A 25758-nucleotide genomic window follows, 5' to 3' on the forward strand; every position below is an offset into this window, starting at 1 on the left:
AAGAGTCAGACATGACTGAGCAACTCCACTTTCATTTTCTTTCTTTCCTTTCACCAATGGAGAAGTATGAATGGAATGCTCTTTTCTTAATGACAAGGTAATTGTTCCAAGCCATTTGTTTTTCCCTATGCTTTTAAAAATGCCACATTTATCATGTAAATATTACATTTTGATGTAGATATCAATCTATTTCTAAATATCAGAAATATAATTTTTTGTTTGTTCCATTGATTTGTCAGCGTTCCAGTGCCACACAACTTAAATTATTTATATCTATGTCACTAATAATTCTGGGAAACCAGTCCAATGTGTGGGGTTTTTTTCCTCCCACCAGAAGAAATGCTCCAACACCAGCCGGGTGTCCTATGAATCAAGTCTGACACACCCCACAGGCCCCACAAGACTGCCCCCTCATTCAGCTCCCCCGTCACAGTCCTATCCTTCTGATCAACGGGCTGTAAACTGGGGTACCATGACCCCCTCTTTGTATTTGAATATTTTGCCAGAGCCGCTCACAGAACTCAAGAGAAACATTTTACTTACTTCTTACAAAAGGAAGTAACTCAGAAACAGCCAAATGTAAGAGATGAATAAAGTGAGGTGTGATGAAGGGGCTCACTGCTTCCATTATCCCTCAGAACTGGCCAGTGTTCCCTAACCTCCAAAGGTTCACCAGTGTGGAAGCTGTCCAAACCTCAACCTTTCGGATGTTTATGAAGGTGCCTTTACATAAGTGTGATTGGTTTGATTTAATCACTGGCATTCCATTCAGCCTCCATCTCCTCTCCAGTCCCCAGACATTGGGGGCTGAGATTGAAGGTCCCATTCTAATCAGTGGTCGCTTCTCCTGGCAACCATCCCCCATCCTTTCCAAAGTTACCTCATTGACACAATAAAAGACACCTTGCTCACTCTTATGGCTTTGGAAATTCCAAGGATTTTTGGAGCTCTGTACCATAGTGAAGTGAAAGTGAAAGTCGCTCAGTCATGTCTGACTCTTTGCAACCCCATGGACTGTACAGTCCATGGAATTCTCTAGGCCAGAATACTGGAATGGTGAGCCTTTCCCTTCTCCAGAGGATCTTCCCAACCCAGGAATTGAACCCAGGTCTCCTGCATTGCAGGTGGATTCTTTACCAACTGAGCCAAAAGAGAAGCCCATAAACTGGGAAGAAAACCAAATGTATATTTCTTACTGTAAATCATAGTATAATAGTCATACAGCTGTTTCCCTTTGTTGTCATTTTTTTCAAGGTTTATTTTTGTTGTTGTTCAGTCATTAAGTCTGCCCAACCGTTCGTGACTCCATGGACTGCAGCATGCCAAGCTCCTCTGTCCTCCACTGTCTCCTAGAGTTTGCTCAAATTCATGTCCATTGAGTCAGTGATGCTACTGATATCTAACGGTTTCATTCTCTGGTGACACCTTCTCCAGCTTCCCACTGAGCTTATATTTCCACTGAAATTTTAGAGTCAATTTGGTTGAAAACACATCCCTTTGGTTTTCTATGTATATGTGTTTTAATCTTTTAAAAACTTGCTAAAATGGAAAATGTTAAACATATATAAATGTAGACAGAATAGTATTAACTGAAACCTTGTGAACCAGTACCTAAATTCAGTGATCATTTAATGGCCAATCCTTTTTATTGATCCTCCTGTTACATAGAAGACCCGATTCCATGTTGGATCTGCTTGGTGCTATCAAACATAAAAATAGTAAATACTCCATCTGTCCTGAAGGAGAGCCTTTCGTGGTGTATATCAGATAAATGGGCCAGACAGATCCATGAGCCTATGACTAAGAAAGACAGGATATACTATTATAATGGAATTTGTACACTATGTGTATGAGGATCAGAAGAGTGATGGCCCCTGATCGGCTCTTTCAGTTATTTTACAATCTCACAGTTGGAAGTGTTTTGCAAAAGAGCAGGGAAAAGAGATAAGATTTCGTATGCAGAAGCATTTATGCACTTACATCAGGAGGAAGAGGAATCAGATGACTGCCACCCTGTGGTACAACCGCTGAAAGGAAACCCAGGGGAAACCACAACCCTGCCTGCCAAGAGGACCCACTCCGTACCACTGAACTCTTCACCTCCGTATTGGCCAGCCACCGACCCACTTGAGAATACCAGACCACCTGACCTGCCTCTTGAGAAATCTGTATGCAGATCAGGAAGCAACGGTTAGAACTGGACATGGAACAAGAGACTGGCTCCAAATAGGGAAAGGAGTACGTCAAGGCTGTATATTGTCACCCTGATTGTTTAACGTATATGCAGAGTACATCATGAGAAACGCTGGGCTAGAGGAAGCACAACTGGAATCAAGATTGCTGGGAGAAATATCAATAACCTCAGATATGCAGATGACACCACCCTTATGGCAGAAAGTGAAGAGGAACTAAAGAGCCTCTTGAAGAAGTGAAAGAGGAGAGTGAAAAAGTTGGCTTAAAGCTCAACATTCAGAAAACGAAGATCATGGCATCCGGTCCCACCACTTCATGGCAAATAGATGGGGAAACAGTGGAAATAGTGGCTGACTTTATTTTAGGGGGCTCCAAATTCACTGCAGATGTTGACTGCAGTCACGAAATTAAAAGACGCTTACTCCTTGGAAGGAAAAGTTATGACCAACCTAGACAGCACATTAAAAAGCAGAGACATTACTTTGCCAACAAAGGTTCGTCTAGTCAAGGCTATGGTTTTTCCAGTGGTCATGTATGGATGTGAGAGTTGGACTGTGAAGAAAGCTGAGCACTGAAGAATTGATGCTTTTGAACTGTGGTGTTGGAGAAGACTCTTGAGAGCCCCTTGGACTGCAAGGAGATCCAACCAGTCCATCCTAAAGGAAATCAGTCCTGAATATTCATTGGAAGGACTGATGTTGAAGCTGAAACTCCAATCCTTCGGCCACCTGATGTGAAGAACTGACTCATTTGAAAAGACCCTGATGCTGGGAAAGATGGAAGGCAGGAGGAGACGGGGAGAACAGAAGATGAGACGGTTGGATGACATCACCGACTCCATGGGCATGAGTTTGAGTAAACTCTGGGAGTTGGTGATGGACAGGGAGGCCTGGCGAGCTGCAGTCCATGGGGTCTCGAAGAGTTGGACACGACTGAGCGACTGAACTGAACTGACTCCACTTGGGCAGACACTGACCCTTTTATAAATATAATGCTTACTAGGGATGAAAGGCGGAGAAGGCAATGGCACCCCACTCCAGTACTCTTGCCTGAAAAATCCCATGGGCGGGGAGAAGCCTGGTGGGCTTCAGTCCATGGGGTCGCTAAGAGTCGGAAATGACTGAGCGACTTCACTTTCACTTTTAACTGTCACGCATTGGAGAATGCATGAAATGGCATTGGAGAAGGAAATGGCAACCCACTCCAGTGTTCTTGCCTGGAGAATTCCAGGGACGGGGGAGCCTGGTGAGCTGCCGTCTATGGGGTCGCACAGAGTCGGACACGACTGAAGCGACAGCAGCAGCAGCAGCAGCAGCAGCAGCAGCAGCAGCAGGGATGAAAGGAGGATGGTCACTAACAAGGTTGGAGAGAAAGTGCATCAACACCATCTAGCGGATCCAAATGGAACTCCAGAAGGAAAATCTTGCAGTCCCTATTGTGGAGCCTTGCTGCTACTGCTGCTAAGTCGCTTCAGTCGTGTCCGACTCTGTGCGTCCCCAAAGATGGCAGCCCACCAGGCTCCCCCATCCCTGGGATTCTCCAGGCAAGAACACTGGAGTGGGTTGCCATTTCCTTCTTCAATGATGAAAGTGAAAAGTGAAAGTGAAGTCGCCCAGTCGTGTCCGACTCTTAGCGCCCCCATGGACTGCAGCCTACCAGCCTCCTCCACCCACGGATTTTCCAGGCAAGAGGACTGGAGTGGGGTGCCATTGCCTTCTCCGATTGTGGAGCCTTACTGGGATCCTAATAACGGAGGCATGCCACTTTTAGAACACTGCAGGAGATGTATCTTAATGGGTCTTCAAAAGGGGATGCAAATCTCAAAAATGACAGATGATCTCTGTTCGTTTCCAAGGCAAACCATTCAGTATCACAGTAATCCAAGTCTATGCCCCAACCAGTAACACTGAAAAAGCTGAAGTTGAACTGTTCTAAGAAAACCTACAAGATCTTTTAGAACACCCAAAAAAGATGTCCTTTTCATTATAGGGGACTGGAATGCGAAAGTAGGAAGTCAAGAAACACCTGGAGTAACAGGCAAATTTGGCCTTGGAATATGGAAGGAAGCAGGGCAAAGACTAATAGAGTTTTGCCAAGAAAATGCACTGGTCATAACAAACAGCCTCTTCCAACAACACAAGAGAAGACTCTATACATGGACATCACCAGATGGTCAACACCGAAATCAGATTGATTATATTCTTTGCAGCCAAAGATGGAGAAGCTATATACAGTCAGCAAAAACAAGACCAGGAGCTGACTGTGGCTCAGACCATGAACTCCTTATAGCCAAATTCAGACTTAAATTGAAGAAAGTAGGGAAAACCACTAGACCATTCAGGTATGACCTAAATCAAATCCCTTATACAGTGCAAGTAAGAAATAGATTTAAGGGCCTAGATCTGATAGATAGAGTGCCTGATGAACTATGGAATGAGGTTCATGACATTGTACAGGACACAGGGATCAAGACCATTTCCATAGAAAAGAAATGCAAAAAAGCAAAATGGCTGTCTGGGGAGGCCTTACAAATAGCTGTGAAAAGAAGAGAAGCGAAAAGCAAAGGAGAAAAGGAAAGATATAAGCATCTGAATGCAGAGTTCCAAAGAATAGCAAGAAGAGATAAGAAAGCCTTCTTCAGGGATCAATGCAAAGAAATAGAGGAAAACAACAGAATGGGAAAGACTAGGGATCTCTTCAAGAAAATCAGAGATACCAAAGGAACATTTCATGCAAAGATGGGCTCGATAAAGGACAGAAATGGTAGGGACCTCACAGAAGCAGAAGATATTAAGAAGAGGTGGCAAGAATACACAGAAGACCTGTACAAAAAAGTCTTCACGACCCAGATAATCATGATGGTGTGATCACTGACCTAGAGCCAGACATCCTGGAATGTGAAGTCAAGTGGGCCTTAGAAAGCATCACTATGAACAAAGCTAGTGGAGGTGATGGAATTCCAGTTGAGCTATTCCAAATCCTGAAAGATGATGCTGTGAAAGTGCTGTACTCAATATGCCAGCAAATTTGGAAAACTCAGCAGTAGCCACAGGACTGGAAAAGGTCAGTTTTCATTCCAATCCCAAATAAAGGCAATGCCAAAGAATGCTCAAACTACCGCACAATTGCACTCATCTCACATGCTAGTAAAGTAATGCTCAAAATTCTGCAACCCAGGCTTCAGCAATATGTGAACCGTGAACTTCCTGATGTTCAAGCTGGTTTTAGAAAAGGCAGAGGAACCAGAGATCAAATTGCCAACATCCGTTGGATCATCGAAAAAGCAAGAGAGTTCCAGAAAAACATCTATTTCTGCTTTATTGACTATGCCAAAGCCTTTGACTGTGTGGATCACAATAAACTGTGGGAAATTCTGAAAGAGATGGGAATACCAGACCACCTGATCTGCCTCTTGAGAAATTTGTACGCAGGTCAGGAAGCAACAGTTAGAACTGGACATGGAACAACAGACTGGTTCCAAATAGGAAAAGGAGTACGTCAAGGCTGTATATTGTCACCCTGTTTATTTAACTTATATGTAGAGTACATCATGAGAAACGCTGGACTAGAAGAAACACAAGCTGGAATCAAGATTGCCGGGAGAAATATCAATAACCTCAGATATGCAGATGACACCACCCTTATGGCAGAAAGTGAAGAGGAACTCAAAAGCCTCTTGATGAAAGTGAAAGTGGAGAGTGAAAAAGTTGGCTTAAAGCTCAACATTCAGAAAATGAAGATCATGGCATCCGGTCCCATCACTTCATGGGAAATAGATGGGGAAACAGTGGAAACAGTGTCAGACTTTATTTTTCTGGGCTCCAAAATCACTACAGATGGTGACTGCAGCCATGAAATTAAAAGATGCTTACTCCTTGGAAGGAAAGTTATGACCAACCTAGAGAGCATATTCCAAAGCAGAGCCATTACTTTGCCAACAAAGGTTCATCTAGTCAAGGCTATGGTTCTTCCTGTGGTCATGTATGGATGTGGATGTGAGAGTTGGACTGTGAGTAAGGCAGAGAGCCGAAGAATTGATGCTTTTGAACTGTGGTGTTGGAGAAGACTCTTGAGAGTCCCTTGGACTGCAAGGAGATCCAACCAGTCCATTCTAAAGGAGATTAGCCCTGGGATTTCTTTGGAAGGAATGATGCTAAAGCTGAAACTCCAGTACTTTGGCCACCTCATGTGAAGAGCTGACTCACTGGAAAAGACTCTGATGCTGGGAGGGATTGGGGGCAAGAGGAGAAGGGGACGACAGAGGATGAGATGGCTGGATGGCATCACTGACTCGATGGACGTGAGTCTCAGTGAACTCCGGGAGTTGGTGATGGACAGGGAGGCCTGGCCTGCTGCAATTCATGGGCTCCCAAAGAGTCGGACACGACTGAGCGATTGATCTGATCTGAAAAGGGGATACCTGAACAAAGGAGCTTAAACAAAATCCAGAAGGTAAAACAAAAACCAAATGAAGATCCATCAGAGTTTCTGGAAAGGATTTATCAAACTTATAGGCACTACTGTGTAAATATAAGATCAGGAGAGGTAGAGAAGGAAGCAAAAACAAAAGCACAACTGATAAGCTACACGATTCTTCAAGATGAGTTTCAAGCGATGTTTTTAGTGGAAGTAGGACAAAAGCAATGATCTGACCTTCTCATTGCATCATATCAAGAGGTGCATGGTGTTGGATACAGACCCTGAGGCCCCTGAGAATGTAAGGACGATAAATATGACCTTTATTGGGCAAAGTGCCTCAGACATAAGAAGAAAATTACAAAAATTAGATGATGTATTTAGAATGAGCCCTTCTCAATTAGTAGATGTTGCTTTTAGAGTATTCAACCATAGGGAACAAGAGCAGAAGCAAGAAAGATGGAAACCAGAAGGCAGCTTTTCTGCCAGCAGTACTGGATTCCCAGAAGCCGAATAACCTAAATGAGGTAAGCCACCACCACTGGGGGAGGAACAGTGTGCTTACTGCAAGGAGGATGGGCACTGGAAAAATGATGGCCCTAAAGTATATCAGGGGGACAGGAGCCTCTCATATGGTAGAAAGAGGGGAATATTCTGATAATGCATGAAAAATCCCACCGGCTCCCTTAGGCTTGAGGCATCTGATTCTAATTTTGCCACAGGAGCCCCAGGTGACTCTGCCAGTGGGGAATAAATCGATGGGCTTTCTAACAGATACGGGTGCCACATATTCTGCAGTGAACACCACGGTGGCACAGAAAACATCCCAGTGTATCCCAGTCTTGGGAGTTCTGGACAAGTAGTAAACCATTCATTTTAACTACCTCTATAATGCCAACTAGGGGATCTCAGCCTGAAACACAACTTCTTATGTGTCAGAGCGCCCTAGCCCCGCCTTGGGGATGAGATCTCCTTTGTAAATTAAATGCTCAAGTAACTTTTTCCACCAAGAACAGCTTGACACTAGGGTCCCACTGGAGCATGTGCTGAGCCTACAAATGATGCTCATGAAAACCCCAGAGGAGGAGACAGAGTTCTTCCCCACCGAGGTCTGTGAAAAGGTAAGGCCAGAAGTGTGGGCTGACAGCACTGTCTGTGTGTGTGCTTGGTCTCTCAGTTGTTTCTGAGTCTTTGTGACCCTTTTAGACCCCTTTTAGGCTCCTCTCTCCATGGGATTTTCAGGCAAAAATACTCGAGTGGGTTGCCATTTTCTTCTCTAGGAGATCTTCCCAACTCATATATTGAACTTGCATTTCCTGTGTCTCCTGCATTGCAGGCAGATTCTTCACCTACTGATAGCACTCTGGGGAAGGCCAAAAAAGCAAGACCAATACAAATCCCATCAAAAAGGGATTCTGGGACACCTAATCTAAAATAATATCCTCTGAGACAAGAAGCCCAAAAGGAAATACAGCCAACTTTAGAAAAGTTTTTGAAAATAGGACTGATTAAACCTTGCAGGTCTGCATATAACAAATGGCAACCCACTCCAGTGTTCTTGCCTGGAGAATCCCAGGGATGGGGGAGCCTGGTGGGCTGCCATCTATGGGGTCGCACAGAGTCGGACACGACTGAAGCGACTTAGCAGCAACAGCAATCCTCCTGGTTAAGAAGCCAGACTCGACAGAGTATCAGTCTGTCCAGGACTTGAGGGCTGTTAATGAAGTCTTATACCCTGTGGGACCTAATCCATGGTGGTCTAGTCACTAAGTCATGTCTGACTCTTGTGACCCCATGGACTGTAGCCTGCCAGGCTCCTCTGTCCATGGGATTCTCCAGGCAAGAATACGGGAGTGGATTGCCATTTTATTCTTCAGGGGATCTTCCCGACCCAGGAATCGAACCCAGATCTCCTGCACTGCAGACAGATTCTTTACCGAATGAACTACAAGGGAAGCCCTATGTACCCTGCTTACAACTATTCCAGGAGAATATGGCTGGTTCTCAGTCCTGTACTTAAAAGATGCTTTCTTACACATTCCAATTACAGAAAAATCACAGCCATCTATTTACTTTTGAATAGCAGGACCCAGAAACACAGGTAATCCGACAGTATTGTTGGACAGTCCTGCCTCAAGGATTTAGGAATTCCCCTACCTTGTTTGGGGAGATGCCAGCTAGAGTCTTTAGAAATTTAAGATTGGATGAAGGACTCTTACTCCCATATGTGCATGACTTGCTCACAGCGAGTCCTACAGGTGACACATGTGTACAAAATACCATCAGGACTCTGAATTGTTTGGCCAATTGTGGATATAAGGCCTCCCAGAAAAAGGCCCAGATATGCAAAGAGCAAGTATCTAGGCTTTGCTCTCTCTCAAGGACAGCGGGGGTCTTTGGCCTCATAGGAAGTAAGCAATTGCAGAATTGGGAACATCTGTGGGCTCGCAGAGTCAGACTGAAGTGACTTAGCAGCAGCTGCAGCAAGACCCACAGCCAACTGAGAGGGTTTCTGGAAATGGCAGGGTTCTGTCGGATTTAGATCCCAAACTACGGGCTCACAGCGAAAACCCCTCTAGCGGGGCACTGAAGGGACGTGACCTTGAACCCCCGTTTGGGACTAAAGAGTGCCAAACCGGTCTGTGAAACAATAAAAATGTTAATAAAGTTACTCTCAACCCCAGCTTTGGCACTCCCAGACTTTAAAAAGCATTTCAAACTGTATATACATGAGAGATAGGGTATAAGCCTTGGGGCGTTAATTCAAACTCATGTCCTCCTCCAGGGGATCGTCCCAACCCAGGGATCGAACTGTGATCTCCTGCATTGCAGGCTTATTCTTCACCAGCTGAGCTACCAGGGAAGCCCCTGGGTATGCAGTGGCAATACTTAAAGGGATTATTAAAGCAAAAGCCCTGCCCCCAGGGACCTCAGCTCAGAAGGCAGAAATCAGCTCCTGGCTGATATATACTCGGGCTCCCACTATGCATCCTCCGTGGGGCAGGTTCACTGGGCAATCTGGAAAGAAAGGTGGCTTCTAACCTCAAACAATAAAGATATTAAACAGGCCTCTGAAATCCTGTCACTATTTGAGGCAGTCCACAAGCCCTCACATATGGCCAAAATATCAGAATTTTTTTTTTTCTGGGTTTTAATTTAAGATTTAACTGAATTTGTAGATCAGTTTAGACAGAATCGACTTCTTGACAGCTAAGTTTTTGTATCCACAGGCAGGATAATCTTTCCATTTTTTTAGGTCTTTTCATTATCCACTGCTGTTTTATTGGGTCTTCATACAGTTTAATTCTTTCATTTGATTTTTTTAAAATTTCCATTGAGGCTTTTGTAAATTATATCCTCTTACTGGTTGTGGTTTATATTTTTTATTTTGATTTATATATGATAATTTTGTATCCATCTTTGTTTATAATGTATTTTTTCATTGATTTTATTGCTTTTGAAGGAATTCATCAAGTCATCTGCAAATGAATTATGGTTGGCCTTCTTAAATTTTACCTCTAATTTCTTTAGCTTCTCTAATTACAGAGTGTGTCCAGATCAGTGTTAAGTAATAGTGGTAACAGCAGATATCCATGCCTGGTGTGGATGAATTAATAAATGAAAGCAAATATGCTATTACGAGAAAGAGTGTTGAGAATTACCATCTTCTTCTAAATGCAAACTCATTTTTCAGTGCTTCAACAACATGATTCATCCTCAGAAGCCACACTAATGCAGAGACTGAATTTATTTTCATATTCTTAATAGTAAAATTCATTCACTTTTTACTGCAGGTAAGAACCACTTTAAGGTTTCTCTCCCACTTCTGATTTTTGATTCCTATGGATGTGATATAATCAAAGGGAATTGGAGTACCTGACTATTTTGGACTTGTGATCATGGCTGCCTGCACCAGTTCTTCTAGCTGTCATCTTTTGGGGTGCCATGAACCCTGAATCTATATAAACAAGTATAGTTTGGGTGTCCCCAATTGCTGAGAATTTTAAGTTTCACACATAACAAGAATTCAGGAACTTCATGCTGAAAAAATAGAAAAGATTAAAATTAATGTCTTATCAAATGAACTATCTCAAAGAATCTCAAGTAATGCTGATATAAATGAAAAAAATTAGAACACTTTCTTTCCTTCTTAACTCAAGTACTTTCAAGCACCAGTCTAACGGATGACATCCTGGTCTACCGTCAGGAAAGAGCTGATAAAAAGGCAGACACGGGGAAGGCAGATAGCATGGTGGTCTGCACACCGGGGCCCTCTCCGCCTTCTCCTGCCTCCACGGTGGTCCTGACTGGCTGCCCCAGGGAGTGGCAGGGAGCGACGTGGATGTACAGTTGACTGTGGAACTCGGTAAGGGCATTCATTTCTGACACATACATTGCTTTCAGCTTAGATTTTCTCACCACTGGCCAAGAGGCGTAACACACTTGTGTTTACACGGCTTGAGGTGCCTTTTTCATCTTTTCACTAGTTCCTGTGACTAATGAGAACTAGTGAATTACATTTCTTATGCCTTACTGACTTTTAGGGATTTATAAGTTACCAACTGGTATTCCTTCCCCTTTGAGTTAGGCTAAGAAGTTTTTCTTATCTGGTATGAAATATCTATTCTCTCTAAGTTCCTCTCTGCCTCCAATCATCTTGTTTTGTACCATCATCCCCACCCCCTCTACCCAAGGAAGAAGATAGTGATTGTCAGATTAAATATTATCAAGGGAATCTGACAAATAAGGACTGAGGAAGAGTATGTGTGTATGTGTGTGTGTGTGTGTATAAAAGTAATAGCAAATAATAAAAAAAATTTGTCTTGGAAACAACTTTTGTATTATATTTGCCTGTTTTTTTGCTTTAAAACTTATGAACATGATTGGAGCTAAGAACTGGAATTCAGACAAGGCTTGCTTATCTCACACTTCTGTCACAGTCATTCTCACACACCACTTTACATCAAGCAACCCCACAAATCCCTCCTGGGGATGGAGCCATGGATACCGCACCTTCTCCCAAGGCTCTCATTACCTGGAGTGCAAATGTTTGGACGGTGGTCCCTGTTTTGTTATATACAAACTGACCTAGAAAAATTTCTTCTCCTTCACATTGTTTCAAGACGCCCTATAAAGAAAGCAACAGACAGGGAGGTTGTAATGAATGTGTGTTCTGTTAAAATAAACGGAGTCAATTGTCTGTTTAAGTAACAATTCCCCAGACATCTTTGGTGTCCACCAGGGACACACTGCTGCGCTGCATGTCAGCACTGGGTATGGAAGCGGGGGAGGATTGTGAGGCAAGAACCAGCCTAATTAAAGGGCTGAACAGACTAAGATGGAGAGAGACAGACAGACGGGATGAAGAGACAGATGACAGCACATGTCAGCATTGACTTTGACCTCCTAACTGTATTTACTACGCTTTGGGTAAAATAAACCAAAAAATGAGCCCCAACATCGACCCAAAACGCGTTAAACTTCACCAGTTTGCTGAACTTTGATCACACAGATAGCTCCATCCAAAAAGTAAGCTTTTGTTGATATGTGTGTGCAATTTCCCTTGTGCTTTTGACCTTTCTTCTCTACCCTTTAAAGCTGAAGATTTATGAGGAGAGAGAGAGCACACTGGTGGACATTATCTTGCAAATCTAAAGTTTATGGTTAGAGTCTTTGAATTGCAGCACCTCAACAAAAAATAAAGTTTCATGAGTTCAATCATTTTGTAATGAAAATCATAATATTTAAAATATGAGTCAATTTTGTAAAAGAATTGGGACTTCCCTGGTTATCCAGTGGTTAAGAATCTCTGCCTGCCAATGCAGGGGATGCAGGTTGGACTCCTGATCCGAGAAGACCCCACACGCCACAGGGCAACGAAGCCTGTGGGCCACAAGTACTGGGCCCTCGCTCCGGAGCTCACGAGCTGCAGCTACTAAGCCTGTGCGCACAGCTACCGAAGCCCAGAGCCCAGACCCCACTGTCCGCAACAGAGTAGCTCCTGCTTATTGCAACTACAGAAAGCCCACACGCAGCAGGGAAGACCCAGCGCAGCCAGAAATAAATGGATAACTAAAAGAACTGGATACATCATGATTAAATAATGCCCCACAATTATATATACTTTTCATCTATACAATGACATATATAAACATACATATTTCATATTTGACATATATATATATCATCTCATATAGTTCCTTTAGCCTGTTCAGAGAGATATGCTAGTTTTATTTCAAACCTTCTTTATGATCCTGTTTTAATTTCACTTGGTTCATAAATGTGCTAATATTGAGAAAAACAGTGAGAAGTATTTTGTCTTACTAAAAGGATTTTTTTTTTCACTCTTTAAATATGGTCAATTTCTTAAAGGATTCTTGCCTGAAGGATTCACTCATAATTCCTCTCTAATGAGCAACTGTGTGCACTTTTCTGATACAGGTTTGACCTGCTCCAATCCAGTATAACTCAACTACAAGTGTCTGTAGACACCGACTGTGAGTGCCAGCAGGCTCGCATCAAAGGATGGCAATCTGTTTTACAACTCGAGAGCCACAGCATCTAAAGGTGTTCCAACGACACACAAGGCAGGTAAGCGCCGTGTTTAACGCTGAGCCCCCTTCAGAGAGGGACCCTGAGGGGACGGAGTAAGGCATAAACCTCTGAGGGAAACACGGGCGCAGACCCGAAGAGAAAAGCGTCTGGAGACGGCCAAACGGCGCACTGGCCTAGAGGAAACTCAAGTCGCGCTGGCTGCAGGGGGCAACCAGCAGCACGCTGGAGCTGGTGCTGACTCCCAGTTTAGAAAGGGCCAGAGGTGGGGCCACGGTGTGGAGGCCAAGCATGAAGCTGGGAGTCCCCTCATTTGAGGGTGGGCTGATGATCTTTTTAAAAAGCGATTAAGTTTTCATCGCACCGGGTCTTCGCTGTGTGCGAGCTTTCTCTAGTTGCGGTGAGCGGGACCCACTCTTTAGTTTCTGCGCATGGGCTTCTCACAGCGGTGGCGCCTCTTGTTGCAGGGCACAGGCTCCAGGCACACAGGCTTCAGTAGTTGCAGTGCGCAGGCTCAGTACCTGTGGTGTGTGGGCTTTAGTTGCCCTCCGCAAGTGGAATCTTCCCAGACCAGGGATTGAACCCGTGTCCCCTGCATTGGCAGGCAGACTCCCATCTGCTATACTACCAGGGAAGTTCCTCTGATGGACTTTTTAAGGAGCATTTAGAGCCTAGCCATCACTCCTGTCCTGGTGCAGAAAAGAACTGTCGTTTTCTTCCCACCTCCAGGACAACTGACCTCAAGGGCATCCTGCAGAAATAACAGGGGAAGGTAGATCCTATCGTGAATGATGGGCTGTGCACTGCCACACCCAGGGTGTGGGCGGAGCTGAAAACCCCTGGGCACAAGGTTGTAGGATTCCTGGGGTCAACCTTCTAGAAACCACACTCTGGGGTCTCCAACCAGACCATCGAGCTGTGAAGCTTGCTGTCAGCTTGCCCATAATGTGTGCAGAAAAAGCCAGCTTTTGACTGTTCAGCTCTTAAATGAGACAGACAAGCATCACCAAACACACGAGGAAAGCACTTAGCAAGGAAGATGGAGCCCATATTATAAATAGCAAGGGAGGTACTTGGGAGTATGTGAAGGAGCTGAAAACATGGAACAAATCTACATCTGCTCATATCTTCAGACGTTGGAGGGAAGTATTGCAACCATGAAGGAAGATATTTAGATTCTAGAAAAGGGAGCATTTGCAAAAAAAAAAAATCAGAATAATCATAACAGCAGAATTTAAATATTCAAAATTAGGTTTAAAATATAAATTGATTAGATATTCCAAACAGTAAAACAGAAAACCAAAGAAGAAACATTAAAAACATTTTTAAAACAACAGATTTAAAACAAGTCAAATCCTCAGAGAGTGGAGCTGAAATCCCCTGATAACAGCTGTGCAGCAGGCCTGACCAGGCACCAGGTGGGAAGAGATGTGAGCAGACTGCTCCCGAGGGATATCTTTAAAAAATAAAGGAACTTCCCTGGTGGTCTAGTGGTGAAGAGTCTGCGTTGCAGTGCAGGGGACATGGGTGCGATCCCTGGGAAGGATGCAGGGAAGGGATAGTTATGGAGTTTGGGATGGCTACGTACACACTGATACATTTAAAGTGGATAACCAACAAGGATCTGCTGTAGAGCACAGAGAAAGAACTCTGCTCAGTGATGTGGCAGCCTGGTTGGGAGGGGAGTTTCGGGAGAATGGATATGTGTATATGTACAGCTGAGTCCCTTTGCTGGTCACTTGAAACTATCACATTATTAATAGGCTATACCCCAATACAAAATTAAAAGGTTTTAAAAAAAGAAAATGTATTCAAGGGCATTGTATGACTCAGCTAAGAACAATACTGTTCACAGACTCACAATGAACACATTGGATGTGTACTGAAGCTGAGATATACCATCTGCCAGTGTCTCACACATGAAACACAGATTTATCATGTGATCTAGAAACTCTGCTCCGAGGCACAAACCCAAGAGAAATGAAAACTCAGGTCCACAGAAAGCTTTGTACCCAGTGCCTCACAGCAGCACTGTTCATTGTTCATAACAGTTAAAAGAGTGGGATCCACTAAGATGTCCAGCAACTGCTGAATGGATAAATAAAAATGGATATTTTACTATCCATATAGTAAAATATTATTCAGCAATTAAAAATGAAATATTGACACATTTTAGCCTACATAGACCTTGAAAACATTATGCTGAGTGAAACAAGCCATTCACAAAAACCATTCACATACAATATGATTCCATTTTATAGGAACTATCCAAAATAGGGCTTCCCAAGTGGCTCAGTGGTAAAGAATCCGCCTGCTAAGCAGACGACATGGGATCTATCCCTGGATTGGGAAGATCCTCTGGAGAAGGAAATGGCAACCCGTACTTGAGCAGTATTCTTGCCAGGAAAATCCCATGGACAGAGAAGCCTGGCAGGCTGTAGTCCAAAGGGCTGCAAATGGTCAGACATGACTTCGTGACTAAACAACAATGACAACATTTGAAAGAGGCAAATCTATAGATACAAGAGAGACTAGTGGTTGTCAGTAGCTGGGGCAGTGAGGTGGGGGATGAGAAGTGACAGCTAAGGGGTGCAGGGTTTCTCTGGAGAATAGTAAAAACACTCTAAAATTGATCATGATCATGGTTACGCAACTCTGTGAATATACCAAAAGTTACCAAGTGTACACTTTACCTGACTGAATTGCTGATGTGTGAATTATATCTCAATAAACTTGTTTTTTTTTTTCTTTTAAGTTAAGACATAAACATTTTGGGAGAATTGGGAGAGGCATGGAAGAGAACTAATCTCCATTTTCCATTCAAGGAAGTCAATTGTAACAATCAAAACTGAAAAATCAAGGAATAACAGTAATAGCAAATATGAAGGGAGTAACCACACAAGCAGCCCAAACTCTGGCAAGTGAAAGCTTCCAGGGAGTAAAAATTGGTGGGAGAAGTGAGACAAGGGAAAATCTTGTTTCATTTTCATCTATGGGAATTGTACACATAAAACTTGGATCTATTTCTGCTTTATTGACTATGTCAAAGCCTTTGACTGTGTGGATCACAATAAACTGTATAAATTCTGAAAGAGATGGGAATACCAGACCACCTGATCTGCCTCTTGAGAAATCTGTATGCAGGTCAGGAAGCAACAGTTAGAACTGGACATGGAACAACAGACTGGTTCCAAATAGGAAAAGGAGTTCATCAAGGCTGTATATTGTCACCCTGCTTATTTAACTTCTATGCAGAGTACATCATGAGAAACGCTGGACTAGAAGAAACACAAGCTGGAATCAAGATTGCCGGGAGAAATATCAATAACCTCAGATATGCAGATGACACCACCCTTATGGCAGAAAGTGAAGAGGAACTCAAAAGCCTCTTGATGAAAGTGAAAGTGGAGACTGAAAAAGTTGGCTTAAAGCTCAACATTCGGAAAATGAAGATCATGGCATCCAATCCCATCACTTCATGGGAAATAGATGGGGAAACAGTGGAAACAGTGTCAGACTTTATTTTTCTGGGCTCCAAAATCACTGCAGATGGTGACTGCAGCCATGTAATTAAAAGATGCTTACTCCTTGGAAGGAAAGTTATGACCAACCTAGATAGCATATTCAAAAGCAGAGACATTACTTTGCCAACAAAGGTCCGTCTAGTCAAGGCTATGATTTTTCCTGTGGTCATGTATGGATGTGAGAGTTGGACTGTGAAGAAGGCTGAGTGCCAAAGAATTGATGCTTTTGAACTGTGGTGTTGGAGAAGACTCTTGAGAGTCCTTAAACTGCAAGGACATCCAACCAGTCCATTCTGAAAGAGATCAGCCCTGGGATTTCTTTGGAAGGAATGATGCTAAAGCTGAAACTCCAGTACTTTGGTCACCTCATGCGAAGAGTTGACTCATTGGAAAAGACTCTGATGCTGGGAGGGATTGGGGGCAAGAGGAGAAGTGGACGACAGAGGATGAGATGGCTGGATGGCATCACTAACTCAATGGATGTGAGTCTGAGTGAACTCCGGGAGTTGGTGATGGACAGGGAGGCCTGGCATGCTGCGATTCATGGGGTCGCAAAGAGTCGGACATGACTGAGCGACTGAACTGACTGACTGAACTTGGATAAAATTTTTTAAAATAGCATTAAGTAGTAGTAATCATCTGGTCCAACCCTCTCACTTTGCAGATGACAAAGCTGAGATACTGGAAGTAATACACAGAAATGTTTAGCTGCACAGCTCAGATGAGACCCCAGCTCCCAGTTCCTAGCTGATCACCTCCTATAACCCCTTCTGAAGGAAGATTTAGACAGCTTCTCACATAGACAGAAAATTCCTTGGGTGCGCTGGAGATGTTTCCTGAGGGGGACACCTTCTCTGAGATGTGCTCCATGGTAACAGCAGTTGGTATGATCTTCCTGGCAAGCTTGATTAGGGCATGACCCTGGGAGCCTGGAAAGGCCCAGCACTTCCCAGGGTGGACGTCCGGCTGGAAAGAAAGCACTGCATCAATCCCTGACTTGCTTATATATTTCCACTCCTACAAGGTTGGCCAGCTAATCACTACTGACTATAGATCTTGCTTATGCCTATAATATGAAGGCACTGTGTGAGACATATCAAACAGCAAAGCTGCCAGAGTCCCACAGGTGTGCTGATGTCAATCAGAACCTTTATTTCATGTGTGTCTTCTTTTGTTGCTCTAATTAAGACTGTAAGCTGCTAAATGCAGCCGGTTGGTATGAGTGGTGATAGCACTGGAGAAGATAGTGCTGGTTGTGGTAATGAAGAGAGAGGTGACAGTGACGGCAGGTGACGGTGATGATGGTTAATGTGATGGTGGTGGTGGTGGTGCTGGTGATGGTGGTGATGGTAGGTGATAGTGGTGATAATAGTGGTGATGGTGGTGGTGATGGGTGAGCATGATGATGGGGTTGTGATGATGGTGGTGGTGATGGTGGTGGTGGTTGGTGATGATGGTGGCGATGGCGATGATGGTGGTTGTGATGGTGGTGCTGGTGGTGCTGGTGCTGGTGGTGATGGTAGGTGATAGGTGATGATGATGATGGTGGTGGTTGGTGATGATGGTGGCGATGGTGGTGATGGTGGTTGTGATGGTGGTGATGATGATAATAGAGATAATAGAGATGATAACGGTGGTGACAGTGATCCTGGCACTGGTACTAAGGAAGAAAAATGATGTCCACCATTTTCTAGATCTAGACTGTACTCTGGACTGAGATTTATAGGTTTGCCCCTGAAGGTATTTCTAAATTAGAAATAAATTCAGGTGTGTAATTATGGTTAAATACTCTCCTGTCAGTTGGTATCAAGGGCCTTTTGAATTGAACTGAAATGTTAATGAAAATATTACTTGGAATTGGGCTTTATAAAAATGTGGTGACCTGAACAGCACAAAGCACAGTACTTGCACTCAGGGGTCACTCACCTTCAACAAATATTTGTCAAGTGACTGAAGTTTTTGGTGCAAAACGAAGACTACAGAATCAGCTTTAAGAGAAGATATGGAATGTATATGTCCTACTTGAGAAGTACATAGTCTAGTTCACTGATCTTAAAATAGTAATCAAGTAGCTAATCATAGTTTTCTGCCCATAAAATAAGAAATAATGTATTTTGATGAGTATAAAAATGCATTTTCTGCCCATGTATTTTGATAACTATAAAAATGCAAGGAGATGGTTTCAGGTTCTCTGACAAGTTCAGAGCTGCATCTCTTTCAGACATTAATATTTTCATGATAAATAATAGGAACAAGGTCCTAAAATATAAACAGGTTATTTTTAATTTAACTCTTACCTGGAGAATGATGTCTGGAGGCATTTCATAATTTAAGAAGCCAATCCCATGCCAGTACAGTTTTGCTTTATTATTTTTGTAACTTTCTGAGGTCCCAGCTTCAACAACAGAGGCTCCTGATAAGATAAAATAATTTTTTAAATTAAAAAAAAATCACACAATTCAAAACACCATTTAGATTTTAATGTGGCTGGAAAACTATTACTGGGCAACTCACAAATGAGGTAAAACTCATACCAGGAAATTGGTGGTAGAAGTATGATTTTCAGCTTTAATTACCACTGAAATCTTGTCACTTTGAGAAAATCATGTTTGTTCTGTGGTTTCACAAAATTTCTGGAACTGACATTATGATAAAAAAATGAAATCTGGAGCCACTGATTTAGACATGGAACTATTAGGTGGATTGTGTTTATTACCTAAAGAAACATGGATCCCCACATTTTAACAGCTTTTGTGATAAATAAACCTGATTCACTCAAAAACAAAAGCAGAAAAACCAACTGTGTCATAAATATACTAACAAGTTGTATTTATAATGGCCTTTCTTCAGATTCATTGAGTTTTAATTTTAATCAAAGAAATAAAAAATATACTCATCAAATATTATCCCTTCAAATTACTTCATTTTAGAAATAAAAGGTGTTTTAAGAAATAAAATGCAAATCACTTCCTTAAATTCCATCTGGGTATCAAAACACAGCATTAAAAAAACACAAGTATGAGTGAATATCAAATCACCAGTGCTTTTTCTGAGAAGGCAGGCTTTGCAATAGTGAAGTTTGAGAGTGTTTACAAATTCTGGATGAAAGGCCTTTGTCAGCTATTTGGTTTGTAATACTGCCTCCCAGCCCATGACTTGTCTTTTCATTCTTTTCAATATCTTCTCGCCAAGCAGAAGTTTTAAATTTGGATGAAGCCCAAATGACCCATTCTTTTCCTTTTGGAACTATATGTCCAACTCTTTGAGCACCATCAACTTGCTTTTTCCCTACTGTCAAAAGTTAATCAGTGTGGGATTATTTCTGGACTTCCTATTATGTTCCATTGATTTCAAACTCTCATTACCGCAGCTTTAAAATATTGTAGCTTAACATCAGGGAGTCCTCCAAATTTGTTCTTCTTTCAAAACTGCTGCAGCTATTTTAGAGACAGTTCGTAGACGTCTACAAACAGTCGTGCTGGGATTTTGATCAGGATTGTATTGAATCACCAAACTAGTCAGAGAATTGCCATCTTAAAAATATTGAAACTTTTAATCGACAAACATGGAAGATGTGCCCAGCATTTAGGTCTTCTGTTATTTCTTCCATTTGTGAGTTTTGTTTGTTCATCTGTCCAGTTTTTAGCACACAGATCCTGTGAAAATTTTATTAAATTTACACCCAAGAATTTCATGTCTTGCACTGTCATTGTGAATAGGACTGTTTTTGAATTTTCTTTTCCCAATTTCTGATCATGAGCATTTAAAAATGAAATATACACGGTTGAACTTACTAATGTCACTTATTCTAATAGAGTTTTGATGATTCTCTATGTAAATCTCTATGTAAGTAATAATTATTTGGCAGAGTCTTGATGGCTATACATGGTATCGTGTCATCTGCAAACTGACACGATAGTTTTACTATCATGATAGTTTTACTTCTTTTTCTCCCATTTGGATGCCTTTTACTTCTTTTCCTCTCTGATTGCTATGTCCTGGATTTCCAATACGATGCTGAACAAAAGTACGAAAGTGGTGAGAGCAGGCATCCTTGTCCAGATTCCGATCTTAGAGGAAAAGCGTTCAGCTTTTCACACTGAGTACGCTGTTAGCTGTGGACTTGGCATAGATGCCTTTACTACGTTGAGGTAGGTTCCCTCTGTATACTTTGTGTTCTTTTTAGTGATTGCTCTGGCAATATTAATACACATAACTAACTTTTCAAAGTCAGTTTGCAGTTAATATCTTACCAATATGTGTAAAATTCAAAATTTTATAACCATAGAGTTTAACCTCACCCATTGACCTTCCCTCAAGACTTGTCACATCTACATGTATTAAAACCCCATCAGGGACTTCCCTGACAGTCCAGCGGCTAAGACTCTGCACTTCAAAGGCAGGGGGGTCCAGGTTCGCAAGTCACGGAGCAGCTAAGCCTGTGCACCACAACTACGAGCCCACGTGCTGCAATTCCGAAGCACACGTGCTGTGACTACGGAAGCCCGCAGGCCTGTGCTCAACAAGATAAGCCAACGGAATGAGAAGCCCGTGCACCGCAACAGAGAGTAGTCCCCACCCACCGCAACTGGAGAAAACTTGGCACAGCAGCAAAGACCCAGGGCAGACCAGTATTTAAAAAAAATTTTTTTTTTTAAAAAGGACATTACATAGAGTTGAGACACTATCACTTAATCACTAATGGTGCATTGAGACCAGTCATTAGCAGTCATTTTTGTATGTAGAAGACAAAATGCAACGAAGTTTGTGATGCTTACGCAAACTTGCTGTGGCAGGCAGGCTTTCTCTGTGGTCCTCTTCGCGGACGCTAGTGAACGGAGATCGTTCTGAACTCCTGACTTTTTATACCCAGCTTAACGTTTCTTTACTCACCTGCTGACTTAAGGGCATAATCAGCCATCTGGACTTGATCTTCTCTCAGCTTTTTCAGTATGTAATTCACCAAGTTGGACATTTCCTATACAAATTGTAAAAAGAGTTTCCTGTTAAGAATCTCCATCAATCACCTTCTTGAGTCTTGACAATTTACTCTATTGATTCGGACCTACGTTTGCTAATCGGCCAAACACACACAGGTTCTTCCTCTCCCCTCTGCAGATCAGTGGGATCCGTGTTTCACAGGCAGCTGAGGTATCGGGGAGCTGAGAGTTGCTGGGCCACTTGCCAAGGTCATGGAAGAAGGCTGGATGTCAGTCCCCTGAGGAGTACCCCAAAATGCTCGCACAGTGGAACAGCCCAGTGAGGTTGTGTGTGCGACCTGCTGGGCCCCCCTGCTTAGCAATGAAGACTGGAGTGTTCTGTAGCTGTTTGGGAATTGAAGGCAGTTTACACAGAGCACATGATTGCTTGTGTTAGAAATTATTCCTCTTTTAAATCAATATTGGGTTATAAGGATGTTCTCAGTCTTAAGAAACCAAGCATCCTGAGAGAATGTAACGGTCTGAGTTCTAAATGACAAAGCACTTTGTCCCAGGGCCGTGAGGATGGGGGCTTGGAGGCAGTGGTGGTCAGCGTCAGCAGAATGTGTACTTCAAAAAACAGAATCTCAGGAAAAAGAAACGAAGCCAGTGCTAACAGAAGGAGAAGAAGTAAAACCAAGCTCTTGGTCTTCATCATCATGTTGCCTGATCTGGTGCTCATCCGGTCAGATACACTAGCGTTAGGTCCCTGAATAAAAATATTTTACTATTTAAGTATTTGTGTATAAACGTTCAGAGACTGCCATTTGTGAATAAGCAGTCTTTTTTTTTTTAACTGCAAAATAAAACAGTCAGTTACTTATTTGGGTGGAAAGTCAGTCTTACTGCAATACAAAATCTTCCCTGTGACACAGCCATTATGAAAAAGTGTGCTTCTAGGGGTGAGCCTTAGTAAAAGTAAAGTAGGGGCTTCCCTGGTGGCTCAGATGGTAAAGAGTTTGCCTGCAATGTAGGAGACCCAGGTTCGATCCCTGGGGTGGGAAGATCCTATGGCAAAGGGAATGGCTAGCCACTCCAGTATTCTTGCCTGGAGAATTCCAAGGACAGAGGAGTCTGGCGGGTTGCAGTCCAAGGGGTTGCAAGAGTCGGACATGACTGAACAACTAACACTTCACTTTACAAGCTAATGTAGAAAAGGAATTTTCAAGAAGAAAGAAGACAGACCACACATCCCAGCCATCAATCATTACATTTCCCCATCACATAAGTTGTCCACTTTCTGAAAGGGGACACGCCCCTGCCTCCCTCCCACGCTCACTTACCTCGTCGATGACCTCGGTGTGGTTCCAGCCTTCAGCGGGGTCTATGTCGGCATTCCAGCTGTAATTGTGCAGACCATCCTGCATGTCTCTAAGCAATGCCTTCAGAACATCTATTTGTTCAATTAAAAAGAGAATTTCCCGGAAGTTGTTTTCCAAAGTCTGGCTCTCCTTCCTGTGAATGGAGACCTTCACTGTGAAAGGAGGAAGCAGTGGGCTCCTTGCCAGCCCCATGCTGGGCTTCAGGGCCAGCAAAACCAAGCAGGGCTTGGTTCTCTCTCTTGCAGAAGAGAGAACCCTGAGTGAGGGGTGCCCCCTTTTCTAGAGAACGGCCCTGCGCTGTGCATGAGGAGCAAAGACATTTCGGGAAGCACTCCTGAGGGCATCGCAGGCGTGGGCTGCGCTCTGTGCAGGGAAGGGGGGCTCAAAGGCCTTCACTCCTCCCATTCCTCCCTCAGGGATTGAGGCCACGCTGACTTGAGCTGGGCAACTCCACAGTGCCCCAAACCCCCCTTCTCACCGCCTTAGGGGCAGGGCACCTTGCACTTTGAGTGGAGTACAGAGCAGGGGGATGCCAACCAAGCCCTGAAATTCTGTGAATCAGCCTTTAGAGACGAGTGACTGAAAGATTCAGGGGCCCAGGTGTGGGGGCTTAGGGGAGTGGGGTGGGGGGGGGCAGCTGCCTTTCACCAGCTCAAGGGTGCAAGATTTTACTTCCCAAGAATCGGCTCTGCTACTCGTACAGTTTGAGAGTTACTGGTAGAATAAGAAAATGTCAAACCAATGGGTATTTCTTTATGTTGAAAAAATGTAAGTACTGTCATTACTTATTGTGTGTGTGTGTGTGTGTGTGTGTGTGTTTAGTCACTAAGTTGTGCCTGACTCTTTGTGACCCCCATGGACTGTAGCCCGCCAGGCTCCTCTGTCCATGGGAGTTTCCAGGCAAGAACACTGGAGTGGGTTGTCCTTTCCTCCTCCAGGGGATCTTCTCCATCCAGGGACTGAACTCATGTCTCCTGCATTAGCAGGCAGATTCTTTACCGCTGGCTTTCCCTTTACCAGGGAAGCCACTTCTTTCCCCCCAGTTTATGAAATGGGCTTCCCTCATGGCTCAGTGGTAAAGAATCTTCCTGCCAACGCGGGGATGCAGGTTCAATCCTTAGGTCGGGAAGATGCCCTGGAGAAGGAAGAGACAACTCGTTCTAGCATTTTTGCCTGGGAAATCCCATGGACAGAGGAGCCTGGCGGGCTACAGTCCATGGGGTTGCAAAGAGTCAGACACGACTGAGTAACTAAAAACAACAAGCAAACAAAAACGTATGAATCAATATATGGTCACAATTTGGAAAATGTAAAACTGCTGAAGAAATAGAAACTGTTAATAGTTTTTGTAAAAGTTTTTATCTCATGCAAAAAAGTTGTATTAAATAACAAAATAATTTTGTGTCCCACTACACTTCTCAGATAACCAAATATATTTTAAATTATTTTAATGGCTTCATAATTCTCTATTCCAGGTATTTAAAACCTGGCTTATTTTTCTAATTTTATCCCATTAAAAAAAATAAATAATACTGAAAGCATCTCCCAGTGTACGTTCCCTTCAAGAAGGATCCACAGAAGTAGAAATTAGCTTTATAATTTTGCAAAAGCATTTCAGTGTTTGGACACACGCCAGAAAGTCACATACATGAGAACATCTCACTCACTTTAAAAGTTCCAGTTGCTCTTTTGGCATTCGAAGCCTGGCCTGAAAAATAAAACAGAGCAAAGCGGTTTCATTCCAAATCCTGCCTACTCAGGCGGAGTTATTTTTTCCTATTTGTGGAGGGGGAAGGAAATCACACGACCACCCTTGATAGACACACCTAGCCAGCAGGACCCACAGTCTCTTAAGACACCTACATCTTCCTGCAAAGAGTGATATTTAGAGGAGATGCAGAGACATCCAGCCCTGAGGCTTGTCCCTGTAAACAGTGAGGAGCATCCCCTTTCTACATGAGGAAGCTGGCTGCTGGAATCCATTAGCCATGACATCAGGAGGATCACAGATGCTTATCTAACACCGACAGGGTGTCTCAGAAGGACCGTCTTGTGTGTGAACAGGTGGTGCCCCAGCCAGGCTGACGATGCTACTGATGTTGAGGATGTGCACGGCCTCGGTGGAGGCAGTCCACACAGGGACAGCGGACCGAGGGTCTGCTCAGGCTGCCGTGCCCCAACCCTGGTACCCCCACCAGCTCCTCTGTGTGGGAGGCTCCACATGCCACTCAGGATCCCCCAGAAATGGCTGAAAAGCTAGCAGTTTAAACTGACAGAGGTGAATTCTCTCATGGGCCTGAAGGCCGAAAGTCCAAAGGCAGGCTGTGGGCAGGGCCGTACTTTGCTCTGAGGCTCCAGAGCTCTGTTTCTTGCCTCTTCCACCTTCTGGCGGCCCTGGGCTTCCTGGCTGGTGCAGCACCATCCAGGCCTCTGCCTCGTCCCCACGGGCCCTTCGCCCCCGGGTGTTTCTCCTCTGTGTCTCTCTTCTGAGGACACATCTCAGTGTGCTTGAGAGACCATCTGGGAGAGGCAGGACGACTTCATCTCAGGATCCCCAATTACGTCTACAGACTCTTTCTTCAAATAAAGGTCCCGTGGGCAGGTTCTGGGGGTTGGGCCATGAAATAGCTTCTCGGGGCTCACTTTCACCACAGGGACCATCCACGTGTTCTCTGACAAACGAGGCCCATCCTTTCAGCAGACAAGTCTGCTTCCATGTTTCAAAGACTCTGGCTTCCCATCAGTTTGCTGCCAAAATGGTTCAAGGGGCGA

General features: G+C 43.6%; 1 protein-coding gene across 5 annotated transcripts in view; it reads right to left on the reverse strand.

The window, feature by feature from the left end:
• Window positions 1-10339: 10339 nt before the first annotated feature.
• The window catches only part of SUN3 (Sad1 and UNC84 domain containing 3), a 45167-nt gene continuing 29748 nt past the window's right edge, over window positions 10340-25758 (reverse strand). For all 5 annotated transcript variants that reach the window (XM_086398587.1, XM_086398588.1, XM_086398590.1 and 2 more), the window contains 7 exons: window positions 24654-24694; window positions 22948-23119; window positions 21579-21663; window positions 18983-19098; window positions 17484-17651; window positions 11645-11737; window positions 10340-10650 (listed from right to left, as the gene is read on the reverse strand). In XM_086398587.1, coding sequence (XP_086254713.1) covers window positions 10531-10650; window positions 11645-11737; window positions 17484-17651; window positions 18983-19098; window positions 21579-21663; window positions 22948-23119; window positions 24654-24694 — 795 coding nt within the window. In that variant the 3' untranslated portion in view covers window positions 10340-10530. The remainder of the gene's footprint in view (window positions 10651-11644; window positions 11738-17483; window positions 17652-18982; window positions 19099-21578; window positions 21664-22947; window positions 23120-24653; window positions 24695-25758) is intronic.

Source organism: Bos grunniens, chromosome 4 (genome assembly GCF_055505025.1).
Source record: "Bos grunniens cultivar Pamir isolate PY7600 chromosome 4, Bosgru_T2T1.0, whole genome shotgun sequence".
NCBI classification, from domain to species: Eukaryota; Metazoa; Chordata; class Mammalia; order Artiodactyla; family Bovidae; genus Bos; species Bos grunniens.